This window comes from Mauremys mutica, chromosome 13, assembly GCF_020497125.1.
Source record: "Mauremys mutica isolate MM-2020 ecotype Southern chromosome 13, ASM2049712v1, whole genome shotgun sequence".
NCBI lineage: Eukaryota > Metazoa > Chordata > Testudines > Geoemydidae > Mauremys > Mauremys mutica.
This window is the reverse complement of record NC_059084.1, coordinates 6,302,621-6,316,960: the sequence shown is the minus strand read 5'-3', so window position 1 is coordinate 6,316,960 and position 14,340 is coordinate 6,302,621. Positions and strand designations below refer to the sequence as shown.

At 46.0% G+C, this 14,340-nt stretch overlaps 1 protein-coding gene and 1 long non-coding RNA gene across 6 annotated transcripts; one reads left to right on the top strand and one right to left on the bottom strand.

Annotated features, from left to right (window-relative positions):
- LOC123347288 lies at positions 1 to 7,066 on the bottom strand. The gene is made up of 3 exons (XR_006573096.1): positions 6,948 to 7,066; positions 4,147 to 4,458; positions 1 to 459 (listed from the first exon to the last, which is right to left on the bottom strand). It is a non-coding gene; the product is annotated as an uncharacterized LOC123347288 (long non-coding RNA).
- Positions 449 to 14,301, top strand: BIRC7 (baculoviral IAP repeat containing 7). 5 transcript variants are annotated; one of them, XM_044984702.1, is made up of 10 exons: positions 458 to 610; positions 1,321 to 1,411; positions 3,869 to 4,397; positions 7,873 to 7,972; positions 9,043 to 9,124; positions 9,233 to 9,278; positions 11,137 to 11,349; positions 12,386 to 12,457; positions 12,937 to 13,147; positions 13,473 to 13,866. In XM_044984702.1, exons 3-9 carry the CDS (start codon positions 3,878 to 3,880, stop codon positions 13,137 to 13,139), a joined length of 1,236 nt encoding a protein of 411 aa, XP_044840637.1. In that variant the 5' UTR covers positions 458 to 610; positions 1,321 to 1,411; positions 3,869 to 3,877; the 3' UTR covers positions 13,140 to 13,147; positions 13,473 to 13,866. The 5 variants fall into 5 exon arrangements, with proteins under 5 accessions (XP_044840639.1, XP_044840641.1, XP_044840637.1 ...); XM_044984701.1 differs by lacking the exon at positions 13,473 to 13,866 and adding an exon at positions 13,893 to 14,296 and having other exon boundaries at positions 461 to 610; XM_044984703.1 differs by lacking the exon at positions 13,473 to 13,866 and adding an exon at positions 13,893 to 14,295 and having other exon boundaries at positions 463 to 610; positions 12,940 to 13,147.
- The last annotated feature ends 39 nt before the right edge of the window (positions 14,302 to 14,340 follow it).

The following is a 14,340-nucleotide window of genomic DNA, read 5'->3' as shown; positions in this document are numbered from 1 at the left end:
TGCTACAGCAGGTCTCCTAGCTCCTAATTGGTCTCCAGGGTGCTGCGAGGGCTAAGAGTGAATCTCCACGAAATCCTCCAGCACACAACTTTAAGCATCCCTCACGACATCCTTTTCCACAGAGAATCTCTGAGCCTGCTGTTCAGCTACCACTTTCAGTGGGGGATTTCAGGGGCGGGAGAAGGAGGGATGACAACTGTGGGTATGTATAGGGAGTGTCCCAAACAGCAACAGGGGGGTGAGGTCTGCTCTAGCTACCTGAACAGTTACTTACTGAAAGACTAGTAGGAGACATGGCTGAATGTTCACCTGGGCCCTTCCCCTCCCAGGGGGAGTGAATGGAGATGAAAGGTAGAATGGCCAATCAGAGGAAAGCAGCAATAGGCATTTCCCCAGCAGGTGAAATCACTCAGGTCTTGCAAGGTGTACCACACCCTCCAGAATGGCAGCTGCAATGATCTAGAAAAAAGAGAAACAAAGCTGACCTCTCTCAGTCACAGCACAAGGCAATGGGCCCTGGAACCTTTAAATAGTGTTGGGGAGACAAACTAGCTCCTCTAGGAGGGTCTTGGATGTTAGAAGTGCTCCATAGGCTGCAGATTAGTAGCTGGTTAGTTATGTTCTTGTTTGATCAATATTTTGCTGAGTAGAATTGGAGAGAGGCATCTGGATTCTGGCTAGATCCCCCTTTGAAATGGGACTGCTAACGAATGGGTGTCTAGCCTTAGCTTTTAATGGCCCAGAGCTGAGTGAGTACTTTGAGGAAGATGATGCAGGGGGCTTAATCTATTTTTCTGATGCCCCAGGAAAGTGCATTGGGTGGTGGAAATACTGGCTTTCACTTCTGTGACTTCTTGCCATCTCAGTCTGGTCTTGGAGAATTCAGCTGCTAAGAAGGCTCCTGTCTAAAGGGTCTCTAGCAGGATCAATAGATTATTTCAACATAACCAAATAAATGGGGGCTTCCTTTGCGGGAGGGAAGGAGGAAGGGGTGGGTGGCTGTGATTTATGACCAGGGGGTTATGAACTGGATGATATCTCTTACTTGTCTTAGTTTAAAACCAACTCAACTCCAATCCCCCCCAAGAAAACCACTCCAGCATACTAACTGCCAGGTGTCCCCGCTCCCCGCCACTGAAGAAGTCTAGCTCTGCTATTGAGTGTTAGATGAGGTAACCCTCCTCTTTTTCCCCCACCCCTGCCCCAACTGGGTAAACTTGTTCCAGTGAATGGTTCAGTAAGTGACAATCACTGGTGATGGCTCCCTGCAGAGAGCAATGCCTGCAACTGTTTGACATTAACTATGACTTGCTTTGGCAGAGCCCGGGACTGAAATAGTGCTGGAGTTGCAGAACTGCCCCAAACAAGCAAGTTGCTCTGAAGCTCTTCAGAGATCTGAGAGTGAAATCTGGTATGTAGGTTAAAGCAGCCTCCAAGTACCTTTACAGCACTGCAAATCCCCCAAGTCTCACTGACTCTAGCAATTTTATATGGATTTCTTTTACACCAGTTCGCAAACAACTGCTTCAGTGTATTCAGCACAAACACCCTTTCTTTTTAGCATGGGCATTCAGGACCTTTCTCTCCTCCACTTAGGTTTGTCCCGCTATGGCTATGGAAGGAAATTCTAGCTGTCTTGCTAGTAATGGGGTTTTTTTTCTGCCTTGCTTTCTGTGGGGGAGAGGTGCAGGTTAGCAGGCTGCATTGAGCAGCTGGGGCTGTCTGTCAGTGAGTGCCCATGAAATACTGGACTTCTAGTAATGGTGATTTCAATCTGTCACTTGTGGGACATGTATCTCACAGGCAATGCCAGAGTAAGCTTCTCCACACCCACCAATGTACTGCAACCCTCTTCTGGCGGGACTTTTACTAGGGTAGCTAGGACTCCATATCACCTCTGCCACTCTCCTCTCTGTGAACAAGGTACTAATAGTAAAGAATGGGCCTACAATGTGCTAGGTCAGGGGTTCTCAAACTGGGGGTCGGGACCTCTCGGGGTTGTGAGGTTATTACATGGGGGGTTGTGAGCTGACAGCCTCCACCCCAAACCCTGCTTTGCCTCCAGAATTTATAATGATGTTAAATATATAAACAAGTATTTTTAATTTATAAGGGGGGGTGTCACACTCAGAGGGGGTGACCCATACAGAAGTTTGAGAACCACTGTGTTAGGTGCTGTACAATTCCCTTCAGGCTACCAAAAGCTCCCAAAGGGAAAGGGGTGCACCATGCAGTAAAGTGGGCAAGGTGATGGTTGGCCACATCTTGATAGTAAATGTCTTTAGAATGCTCTGACTCTTGTTAAATAATAGCTCCATTTATTTTATCTTGTTAATATATGGGTGCCTGTGCACTGTATTGAGAACTATCCACCTACAGGGGCGGCTCTAGGTATTTTGCCACCCCAAGCACGGCAGGCAGGCTGCCTTCGGCGGCTTGCCTGTGGGAGGTCCCCGGTCCTGCGGATTCGGTGGCATGCCTGCAGGAGGTCCACCGAAGCCGCGGGACCAGCGGACCCTCTGCAGGCATGCCGACGAAGGCAACCTGCCTGCCACTCTCGCAGCGACCGGCAGAGCGCCCCTCGTGGCTTGCCGCCCCAGGCACGCTTTTGGCATGCTGGCGCCTGGAGCCGTCCCTGTCCACTTATACCACAAAAGTCCATTAATAGCTAGCAGATGGTCAATACTTGTTTGTCGTGAACAGAACTAGTGACCTAGACTCTGACTGGGTTTTCTTAGGTGCATTTATATTAAGAGGCTTTATCAATGACTGCTGTTTGCCAAGTATATGGAGTCTCCTACTCTTGAGTATTTCATTTACCTTTAGTGGAATCACTCCTGATTCTCACCCGTGTGAGCGAGAGAAGATTTAGGCCCAGAGCCTTTTTGCATCTACTTTTGCTGGCAATACAGAAGTGGTGGTAACCTCGCAGATCTGCTTACAGATATCTGAGGAATATTACTTCAGTTTGAGTGGGGGGGAAGGAGGCTTGGATAATCAAGTAATATATTTTCTTTAATTTCAGTCTTCCTTTTGATATAGGACTAGTGAAGGCAGCAAACCACTACCACCATTAACTGTGACTTGGGGAAACCAGTATAGGAAAGTGGGCCTCAACATTTTGGGCTACTTCTGTAGTGGTTCTGCTGCCGTGGTGGGGTGTATTGTGAAATGGGATGGATAGGCATGACCAGTCACAAGCTGCTGATTCAGCTTCAGGCCACAGACTGCCGTACTAACGAACACTAAATGTTACACGTCATGAGAGGAGAAGCCTGCTAATCGAATATGCGACCTGTGTAACTGGAGGCGTGTTTGGTTATAAAAGGGATAACACGAGGAAACGTTTGCTTGGGTCTTGGCTATTCTGTGTAGGCTTCTGGCTTGTTGAACATGTCTCTAGAAAAGCAAACAGAGGAATTTAAATCCTTTTTATACTTTAACAAAAGGCTAGAGAGGTGACTGAGTGTTCGCTGCTCAGATCAGAGACTGAAAGCTGGACCGACTTTGTCCAAGTGCATTGAATAAGCTTTGCCTTTTTTTGCTTTTCCTGCAAACCACTTCAGCTTCCCTGTGACTTGAGAGACTGGAAGGGAAAAACTGCTGGTCTCTTCCCTCCAGGCACTAGTGGGGATAGAGGAAAAGGGGCAGGAAAAAGCAGCAGCAGGTCATAGACAATCTGGATCTCTGGTTTGGCTGCAATTCAGGAACATGCTTGGCTTTGTTGAGACCACGAGCTTTCTAGAACATGTAGCAGGCTGAGCTGTGGGGACGTGAATGCAGACTGGCAGTCTGAGTGCTGCCTGACATCAGGAATACAGCTCCTCACTGAGGGATTGTCATAGATATTTTTTTTCCCCGCTCTCAGTGCTGGGACATGGAGGACAGCTTTCCCCCAGAGGAGATCGGGTCTGGGCAAAGGCATTTTCGGCTGTCTAAGACCAGCATGCGGAGCGAGGAGAAGAGACTGAGGACTTTCCGGCAGTGGCCAGAGAGCTCACCTGTCTCTGCCACAGACCTGGCTAAGGCTGGCTTTTTCTTCCTGGGTCCTGGCGACCGAGTGCAGTGCTTCTGCTGTGGTGGTATCTTGAGGAGCTGGGAGGCTGAGGATCAACCCATGCGAGAGCACCAAAAATTTTTTCCTACCTGTAAGTTCATCTGTGGTGAAGATGTTGGCAACCAGCAGATGCTCCCCTTTCTGGAGATCTTGGACTATGTGGATGGGCAGATCCTCAGCCTCCTACAGAGGATGGATGTGGAAGAAGCAGCCCTGCCCAGTCAACCAGAATACCCGGAGATGGAAACGGAGGCGATGCGACTAGCCACTTTCCAGAGCTGGCCACCGTACACAGAGCTGTATCCTGAGCAACTGGCCAGAGCAGGGTTCTTCTATACAGGTAGGCATGGCAGGACTAGAGCTTTATCGGTAAATGTCGATACACATCAGTTTGTGCAGTGCTGTGAAACCGACAAAAAAAATTTTCCATTGATGATAAATTTACAGAGAGGCAAATAGTTGCTTGAGACTTATTAGAGTTTGATGTTAAAGATATTTTACTCTGTATATTGACATGTAAAGTTGACAACTTGCCTTTTAATAGTTATAAATCTTCAACGTTTTTGAATCTCAACATCTACTGTTTAAATCTGACATTCCCCCCATTCCCCCAGGAGATCCCTCTCAGTGAAAAATTAAATCAGTGGTTTTCAACTTTTTGAGCTGAGCCCCTCTTTTGAGTTACAATTTTTGGTGCCCCCCCTCAGGTTTACAGGGTAGGGGAAGGTGTGTATAACGGTCTCTGGGGGTGGAGGCAGCATGTGGAGGCTGATGGGAGCAGAAATCGGTGTGGGGCCGCGGTGCATGTTGACACTGATCCACGGGCTAGGTGGCCTGCTGAGGCGAGTTGGGGGTGGAGGTGGTGCACCCTCCCTGACCTGTGCCATGCGGGGCTAGTGTCACTGCTTGGTCCCCCCCAATGTTCCTCTGCCCTCCTGGGGGGGCACACCCCACAGTTTAAAAACCTTTAATTTTAATTAACACAAATAAAAAAGCTTATTAGCTATCAATTATATAAAAACATTTCATTCTGCTAAGGCTATATACAGGTACATACGGTAGGGAAAGCCTCCCTCTGTGTGCGACTGTAGAGCTGTATGGTGTGTCCTGTTAGACAAGCTCTATTTAGGGTTTTTTAATACTGCACCCATATACTGTGGTACAGAAACAGTGGGGATTGGTGCCAGCCACACCATGAAGCCCTCTCCAGTAGAGCCACAACTTGACTCTCCTCTTCTAGGTGTGAGGGACCACAGAGTTCTCCCTAACTGGACCATCCTGAACAGCAGAGAATGAGATTCAGACACCGCTTATCCCCTGCACCACATTCTCACAGCACTGGGACAGAGTTAAGGCCTACACTGCAAATGCCACTGCCGTGGGGAACCTAGTTAGAGCACACCCCTTTCTGACTAGAGTGCCCTGGAAAGTCAAACACCATCGTTTGGTAACTTGGCTTTGGGGCTTTCCAGGTGCATTTACACTTTTTATTTTTAATGTAGCAGCCTCAGTTGGGATTGGGAGTCTCTTCTTCTTCTTGGTAAGGTGGTACTGCATAGGAGCCCTGGGCATGGACCCAGGACCTCATTGTGCTGTGTAAACACAGATCAAAAAGACTCTCACTTCCCCACTGTTGGGTTAGGTTTGGCACAAACCTGTAGTGGAAAGTCTCTGCTCTGAGGAACTTATTTTAAGTTTGACCAGGCGCAACAAGGGGCATGACAGACAAATGAAGATAATAGTAACAGCAATGAGGGGACATGACTGTTGACTTGCTATGTACCTCGTTTGTACCACACTCTTTAGTATCTGAGCACTTGGCTAAAATGTGAAATCTAATGTGAGTTATGACCTTCAAACAGTTCAAGTAGAAGCAAAGTAGAATGTGTTTATGGAGGGGACAGGGTGGAGTTTTTATACTTATTCCTGAAAAAGAAAGACCCTCATCTGTCAGTAGGTGTCCCCTGTTCAGAAGCTGTTTTGGGCTCTGTGGATCCCAGGTAGTTTCATGCTCTTGGATAGAGAAGTCTCTCTTAGGTTCTGTCTAGCTCTCTAACTGCCTGTAATTCTGAGTCATGAATGGAAATTTGAGTTTGGGGCTTTTCATCTGAGGAATCACTTTGAAAACTGCTGTTTTGAACTCTAATGCTAAAATCTTAAATCTTCATTGTCTTTGCTATTCCTGTCTTGGTCTGAAAACTCCTACTCATGGGGTGTCCCCAGTGTAAGGACTCAGGTTTTTCTGGCTGAAATGTGTGAGCTCCCCCCCCCCACATGATCTGTTCATAACATCCACAAACTATAGCTGCACATGCTTACGGAGACGGTGTCTAAAATTCCTTGGTTTGTTCTGTGACAGTTTATCTAATCTCTCTACGCATGCAAGCACTGCATTTGGACCTCCGTGCCTTCCACAACCTGTATTTCACCTATAGTTCTGTAGGGGTTGACCCAGTGAGCTGCTGTTCTGTTTATAGCATTGATAGAATCCCTCTGTGGAACTAAAATTCTTAATGTAGCACTAGACACGTTATTCCTTTCTATAGTCTAACTACATGTGCAGTATTTCTTGTTTACTATATATTAAATACACATGAATACTAACATAGCCTAAATGATTCTCATTGAGTTCCTTGAGAAGGCTTTGCAGTGTACTTCACAACAAATGGTGTGAGGAGGTACCTCTTATTACTAGTCCTGAACTGAGAAACCAGATGTGAAATCGCCACCGTGTACTAGCTCATAGCTTTTCTGGAATTATAGTTATGTATGCTCTAGAGGCAAACACTACTGACAAAAGAACAACCAGCTCAGGAAAACAGAATAAACCAGAAGGCAGAGGTTGTAGTTGAAACCCTTTGTCAGATTTGCTTTGGAATTTGTTTCCTACCTGCAGACCAGCTGTTGAAAAAATACTGAGAATAGGGATCCATCAGGAAACAATCCAACAACATGGCAACCCCAGAGGTCACTTAGACGGGGCAATTCCAGAGCATTGCCAGTCATCTGATCCTCATAGTTCCATTGTTCTAGAGTGTTCAAGGACTTCTGAATGCCCAGTGTTTTGGAACAGCTGTACCGAAATTCCTTAAAGGGTCCAGCTTATGACTCGAAGGCCTATCCACTCCCAGAAATTCTCTTTTTAGTGGGACCCAGGTATAACTTGCTGAGTGGGAAGGTGTAACTTTATATATAGCTTTATTCAAAATCATGCCCTGTAGCAGGCATGCTGATATTGTTAAACCCACTGAATCTCTTGCCCAGTTTCTTCCCTGGGCTGGATGGCTTGGGATCTTTATAATGAGGCCTCCTATTACGAAGGGGAGTGGTGTAAACCAATTTCATGGACCCCTAGTTGGCCGTGTTTATGGGGGAGCAGTTTGCTGGATGAAGAAACAGGAGGGGGCAGCGGTGTGCAGTGGGAGTGGACGTCTAAGGTATACTTGGGATACATGAGCCCACAAAGGGGCTGCACAGTGAATCCATGAATCCCGAAATGTTCATTGACCCAACACTGGAATCCCAATAATTGATTGGTGCAACTTAGGCAAGCCAGCTAGAACTCAAATTTTGAACCAGTGCTCTAACCTGACTCCCTGTCTCTGAACAGGGGCGAGCTGCAGAAGTAGTGAGCCGGAGTCCTGGGACAGTCGTGATGTGTGCTCAACTGTTTGGTCTGGTACCATAGCAGGCTAACAATTAAACATACTGTACCTCCCCCAGCTCTCCTGGTAGCAACATCAAATTGCATGTGGGTTAGTGTAACTAGCTGCTCATGTACCTGACCTCCAATCTTCTCTTAATGCTCCTTTCAGGTCAAGGTGACACTGTGAGGTGTTTTTACTGTGATGGCAGCTTGAGGAACTGGGAGCTTGGAGATGACCCCTGGAGGGAACATGCCAAGTGGTTTCCAAGGTAATTCATGGTATACTAATGCTTGTTGGGGCCAAAGTACACATCATTAGTCAGTTTTATACTGAATGGACCTTGCTCCACAGTCAAACCTCATGCCCCAGGTAAGATTTAACTGGATTATTAGTATGTAGAGGTGTCTATCTCTGTTATCCGTTCAAATCCAACCAGCTCAATAGTGAACGAAGAGTGCTACTAGCTGATAAACCTACCTGAAATGAATCTAGTGGCTTATGGCCTAGTTGCATCATAAAAACTATATCCTGGAACAGCTTGTGGTCAAAGCAGGAATTTTAGTGAGCTCAGGAACTACCAAGAGACTGATAACTACCCCGGAAGCTCCCATCCTAATAAGCGGCATTGTTACTGTTGCAATCTTTTCTCTCCCTCATTCAGATGGTGGTAATGATAATCATTGTACACTTCTATCATTGGCCACAACCAAGTGAAGAGCTGTTGGATTAGGCATTGTACAAATCTACATGACCTGTGTCTACAAGTCTAATGCTTTTCAATCAAAATCACACACTAGAACTTGGCCAGAGCCTTGGAGTTCAGACCCCTATGTCTATAAGAGTTTATGGATCGTGATCTGTGGGTCAATCTCTATTACCACTGCTTCATGGTAACTTTAACACTGCCTTGTCTCTTACCGGCATCGGAGCAGCCCTTGTATTCCACTTGTATTGGCCTTCATGTGTAAAGGCGGGATGCCCTACACCTAGTCCTGCTGTGGTGGCTCTTACAGGTGAGGCCACAAACCCATTTTCCCCGTGATCCAATCTGTCTGAAAGGCTCAATTGCAAAAGCCAGTCTCACAGGCCTAAAATGAAGTCTGACCTGTTCTGGGGAGATCAGGAGCCTCAAACCACCATTCTTTCTGCTTGATCAGGAAGATTTTTTTACAGCAGGGAGGGCCTGTCCACTGTGGCAAGAATGACGTTTACGCTTTGTATGTAGAGATGTTGCTTTATACACCCTGTTTCATTAGGGAGCTTAGTACCACCCTCATGATGCTGAATTTCAGACAAGGTCTGCTATCTTTCACTGGGTATTTGCCTTTTTCTTCGCAGGTGTGAGTTTTTGCTGCAGTCAAGGGGCAGAGACTTTGTAAGCAGTGTTCAGGACTCTGACTTCAACACTCTAGTAGCTCCAGTGAGTTTTAAATGTTTTCTGTTGTTGTTGTTGTGCCGTGGAGGGTAGAGGGAGGTTTGAGGAGACACTTCCCTCCTGTGACTGTTTTGTGTCTTATGATGTTTTCAGGGAGGCTCCTGGCAACGGGCTGAACAAGATCCCCCTGTACCTCAAGGTTTGTGTGGAAATGCATATTCTCTTGTCTTGTCTTTTTGATGAAAGTGCTGCAGATCTATTGCTCTGGCTTCTGCATATTCTAGAGTTTGCAGGCAGAATCCTTTTCTGAGAGGCTTGCATTTTGATATGAAATAGCTTCCAGAATTATTACTAAGAAACTTCCTCTGGGACCTGAAACCAAGGTGAGCTCTGCTGTTGAAAGTGCCTGCTAAAGCTGGATGTTACTTTTCAGCCAAGGCTTTTTTGCCAAAAAATGCAGATTCAGGTTGGTAAAAACATTTAGCAAACTTGTGCTGAATTTACCAATTTGTCTTGGTTGGGGGGTGGGAAGCCCCCAACTTTTGAAAAAATCAGACCACTTCATTTTGATGCTATTAAATTACAAGTTTCATTTTTTTATTCAAACGACTTTCCAATTATTCAAACTGACTAAATTTTGCTTCCTACAAAATGCTTCATCTCACCCCAAATTATTTTTTTTTAAACTTCTCAGAATGGCCACTGAACTAAAATCAGTTAAGTCTAGTTTCTTGAGCAACCAGTTTTGTGGACAAAAGAGACCCGATTAGCATTCAGAATCTGGGGTGCTCAACTCCATTTCTGTAGGCTCCTCCATTGCTAGTGATAATATTGCCTGTGTCCTCAGAACCCACAACAAAGGTATTTTAAAAGTACGTAGATCTGCCAGTAGAAGAGCTTGCAAGTGGTTCTTGGGTGCCTTTTTGAGGTTGATATGAAGGAGAGTTTAAAGCCAGCTGTTTCTGGAAATGGTGATTGTGGGCTAGATCTTCAACACACAGAGACCTTTTGGAAGTTGGGGATACAAAAGCCACTGCATTCTAAGTTTGAGGAGTAAGGGAAGAAAGCTACCCTTTACAGCAGGGTTTCTCAAATAGGGGTTGCCCCTTGTGTAGGAAAGCCCCTGGCGGGCTGGGCTGGTGTGTTTACCTGCCCCGTCCACAGGTCTGGCAGATCACGGCTCCCACTGGCCGCGGATCACTGCTCTGGGCCAATGGGAGCTGCTGGAAGCGGCGCAGACTGAGAGACTTACTGTCCGCCTCTTCCAGCAGCTCCCCTTGGCCTGCAGCGGTAGGTTTCAGGGGGAGGGTCTGACACAGCCCCTGCAACTCCTAGCAGGGGAACAGGAAATCCTATCTTCTCCTGCCTCCAGCCCAGCTGGGGCTACCAGCTGATCCTGGCTCAGGAACAGGGCCACTGGCTGGGATGTCACCAGCTCTGTGGTGGTTTACCTCTCTGCTGGCTGCCCCAGGTGCCTGAAACCATGTACCTGCACTGCTAGGGAGTGGTGTGTGACTGCTCTTGCAGCTTTCCTTTGCTTCCCCATGAGAGTAATTTTCCTGCAGCGAAGCAAAGAAATCTGTGGAGGACATGAATGCTGCACACGTGCAGTGGTGCAGAATTCCCTGCAGGAGTAGTCAATGGGTTTGAAGTCCAAGGGAATGCTTTAGGGTTCAAACTAGTTAACTGAGAACAAAAGGAGCTTGGGGGCATAACTTCATTCACAATTGTCTGCAAGTATTTTGGGGTAGAATATAGCTGAGAAACTGAAGCCAACTGTTAAGTAGCTGCAACCTGGTTTTCATACATCTTAATAGAAGGTTCCCTCAATGAGTTGGAGAAATGTTCAGCCATCTAATCTGCCTGTCCTATAAGGAGGACCTTTTGAAGAGCCTACACTTTTGGGATGGGATCACTTACTTTGGTATTTTATTTCAGATTCTCATGGAAAGGCCTTTTCCTGAATGGGACAGATTGGCTCAGAGGGGAGAGATTTACAGTTGCCTGTTAAGCTCCCCCTCTTTTTTTGTAAAGTGTCTCCTCCCTGTGCTTTACAGATTCTGTGGGGAATCGGGAATTGTCATCTCCTCCTCTGGATCAGTCTTCCGTAGTGCAGAATGTCCTGCAGATGGGCTTTGACCACAGCTTGGTGATGAGCTTGGTCCAGAGTAGACACCTGCTGACTGGCACCTGCTACTTATCTGTGTCGGAACTGGTCTTGGATCTGCTTCAGGTAGATGGGGAAGAGAGCAGCAGTGCAGAAGAAAGAGGTATGGCAGTTTAGCCTCTTAAACCTCACTGATCAATCTAATCACATCCCACCTCCTCCTCTGATGGTCGCTGAAGTTTTAGCACTTCCGTGACGCTATCTCATGGGTCTACACTGTCTCATCCTAGACTAGAATGAAATGCAATAATGCTTCCTTAGCTTCGTAGCCCTGTGATACTGAGGAAAGTGGTTCAGTTGTAGAAGGGTCAGCAGAGTCTCTAGTTATTGGAACATCTGTTACATTAGCAGTCTCCCAGCAACCTGGAGTCTAGCTGCTTTTCAATATTTCTCCGTTACGTCTTGCTTTAAAAGCTGTGGTACTACATTAAGACTTAGGCTTACACCCAGTGCTGACATTGCAGCAAATCCAGAAATGGATTCCTTTTGTGCCTGCTATTTAAACTGGATGATTCAAGAAGCTCTGTCTGATTCGAGGCGCAGTTGGGGGTGGTGGTGGTGTAGAAATATGCTTTTAACATGACTTCTAGCTTAAACTGTGAGGACACAGGCAATTGTTAAAGGAAGATTTCTAGGGTTAGTACCTCCCCACCCTATAACTTCAGTTCTACATAGGAAAGAACAAATGCTGCTCTCCATCACTCCTTTCCATCTCTAACATGCTACAACGCTGGCTGCAATCTTTCTGACCAAAAATAGCCTTTTTATAAAATAGAAATCTTTCTGTTTAGAAAATCCCCCCAAATCAGAATTTTGTGCCCACTTGTTTGGGGGGACGGGACTCATCGGAGTTGGATTATCTAATTTATGGTTCTTCATCAAGTCTTCGTGTTGCTATGAGAATCAGAGAACCCAGCTTTGCTGTCCGATCCCAGGCTGAGCATGCAGGGTTAGCCGCCGCCTCCTAACGAGAACCTTTTTCATCTAGCAACACAGCACACTTGAACTGACATCACTGAAATGACAGCAAAGGACCCCACTCTGTGTGTGTGTGTGTGTGTGTGTGTGTGTGTGTGTGTGTTCTTATTTTTTAAGCATGGGAGCATTAATGCCATCTTCGTTCCTTCTGATTTCTATAGAGCGTACGGAGAGAGAGACAGGTATGCCAGGACAGAGACGAGACGCACAGGCTGAGTGCTCAAAAGAATCAGGTGAGGTAATAAAATCTGCCTGGGCTGGACCACAACTGTCTCTACATCAGGAAATACTAAGGCTCATTACCTCCCATGTAACAGTTACATTGCAAAATAATTTCCTCTTATTATTCAGAATGTGGTAGCACCTCCCAGGCCCCATTCAGGGAATAGGGTCTATTGTGTTAGGCAAGATTAATACACCCAAAAGAGAGCTTACCATGGATTCCCCATACATCACAGTTCACTAACTGTATCCTCTCTTCCTCCCACTGTTCAAATCTCAAACCCACCACCTGTAGACAAACTCTGAGGGGCCCAGGACTGGAATAGCAGGGGTTTGTCCTGGCCATTGTCATGGTCATAATTTTGAACAAAACAAGGAGGGAAAACTATGGCCCTAAATCCAGCTCTTGAACTATGGAACAGAAAGATCCTTTCAAAAAAAAGTCCAGATAACACTGTTCTGTAATAAAACTTCAGTGTGTCTCTTTCAGCAGAGTCTCCACTGAGTACGGAGGAGAAGCTGCGACGGTTGCAGGAGGAGAGGATGTGCAAAGTGTGCATGGACAAAGATGTGTCCATTGTATTCGTTCCTTGTGGCCACTTGGTGGTGTGTGCAGAATGTGCCCCCAGCCTGAGACGATGCCCCATTTGCAGAGCGGTCATCAGGGGAAGTGTGAGGACTTTCATGTCCTGAATCATGGGGTGAGTAAGGGGGAACGTGGGTGGGGGGTACCAGGTGGGTTTTATAGAAACATTTTGTTCAAATGCCTTGTGTATAGTTCAGATGGATTGGAAGGGTCTTGCTTGTGCTTTGTAAAAGCAATGTAGTTATTTTCACTAGCAGGGTAGATGATCTGAATTTAGCCATCTACTTTGTGCCCTAGCTAACAACCACTTCCTTCAAGACTTGCCACTGAGCTGTAGCCCTCTGATTTTGCAGGAGAACCTGAGCTCCAAAAGGGGCTGGAGGAGAGTGTCTGTCTGTCTCTTCTGTCTCCTCTAAACTTGAAAGGCTTTTTTTTTTAAGGGGAAATTCTCCTGCTTCGCCACTCTTAACAAGGATGGGAATCCCTGCTTTGTGAAGAGAGCACTGGAATTCCTCAACAACCTGAGGCCTTGCGTGTTTTCACTGAGTAGCTGTGTTTGGGGATTGGAAAGCTGGCTAGAAATGGTGTTCTGGCATAGATCCTACATTGAAGGAAAAGCTACAAAGAATCTAATATTTGTTCAGACCTTGATTTGTCATGTAACTTGTCTCTTAGAGATGAATCTAGCAGCAGTGATGTCATAAATAAGCTCAGGACTCCATTGAAGAAGCAATGTTCTATTCCAAACAGGTCTTCATTAACTGCACGGAGGAAAGGAAAGGACTAGAAAAGTTAAATTGTGTAAATGAGGAGTTCCTCACACAACTTGAATACTGTGAAAACTCCTTCTGTCTTTCCAGAATCTCCAGTCTGACTGCCACTGATGGCAGCCCCTTTTCCAACACAGAAGGTGCTCCACGAGGATACCTCCCTAGAAATGATGTTCCTAGTCTATTACTAGCAGTCTGGGTTACTGAACAACCTCCCAGAAGTGTCCTGCAGAGCTTCTTCCATGCCTGCTAGGAACCATCCCTTTGCTGGAAGATGACCATGGAAAAGTTCAGTCCTAAATTTTTTCCATTTACAGGATGAGTGGTAACTTCTTTTAGTTTAAATCTGATGATTCTTGTCTGGAATTGTGATTTTATTTTTAAGAAATTGTTAGATCTTTGAGCAGATAAAGGAAAGTTTGCCTGCAGAGTAACTTATTCATGGATTTGAAAAAATGATTTGCTAAGTCTGTAGATTTATACTTCACATTTTGGAATAAAGCATCTTCTGTTACCTTTTTAGACTGGTCTCTCGTGT

Excerpts from the sequence above, each read along its gene's own strand:
- BIRC7 (XM_044984701.1), top strand. The coding sequence starts at position 3,878 with ATGGAGGACAGCTTTCCCCCAGAGGAGATCGGGTCTGGGCAAAGGCAT. Across the intron at positions 4,398-7,872 it reads AGCAGGGTTCTTCTATACAG|GTCAAGGTGACACTGTGAGG; the intron begins GTAGGCATGGCA and ends TGCTCCTTTCAG. Across the intron at positions 9,279-11,136 it reads AGATCCCCCTGTACCTCAAG|ATTCTGTGGGGAATCGGGAA; the intron begins GTTTGTGTGGAA and ends TGTGCTTTACAG.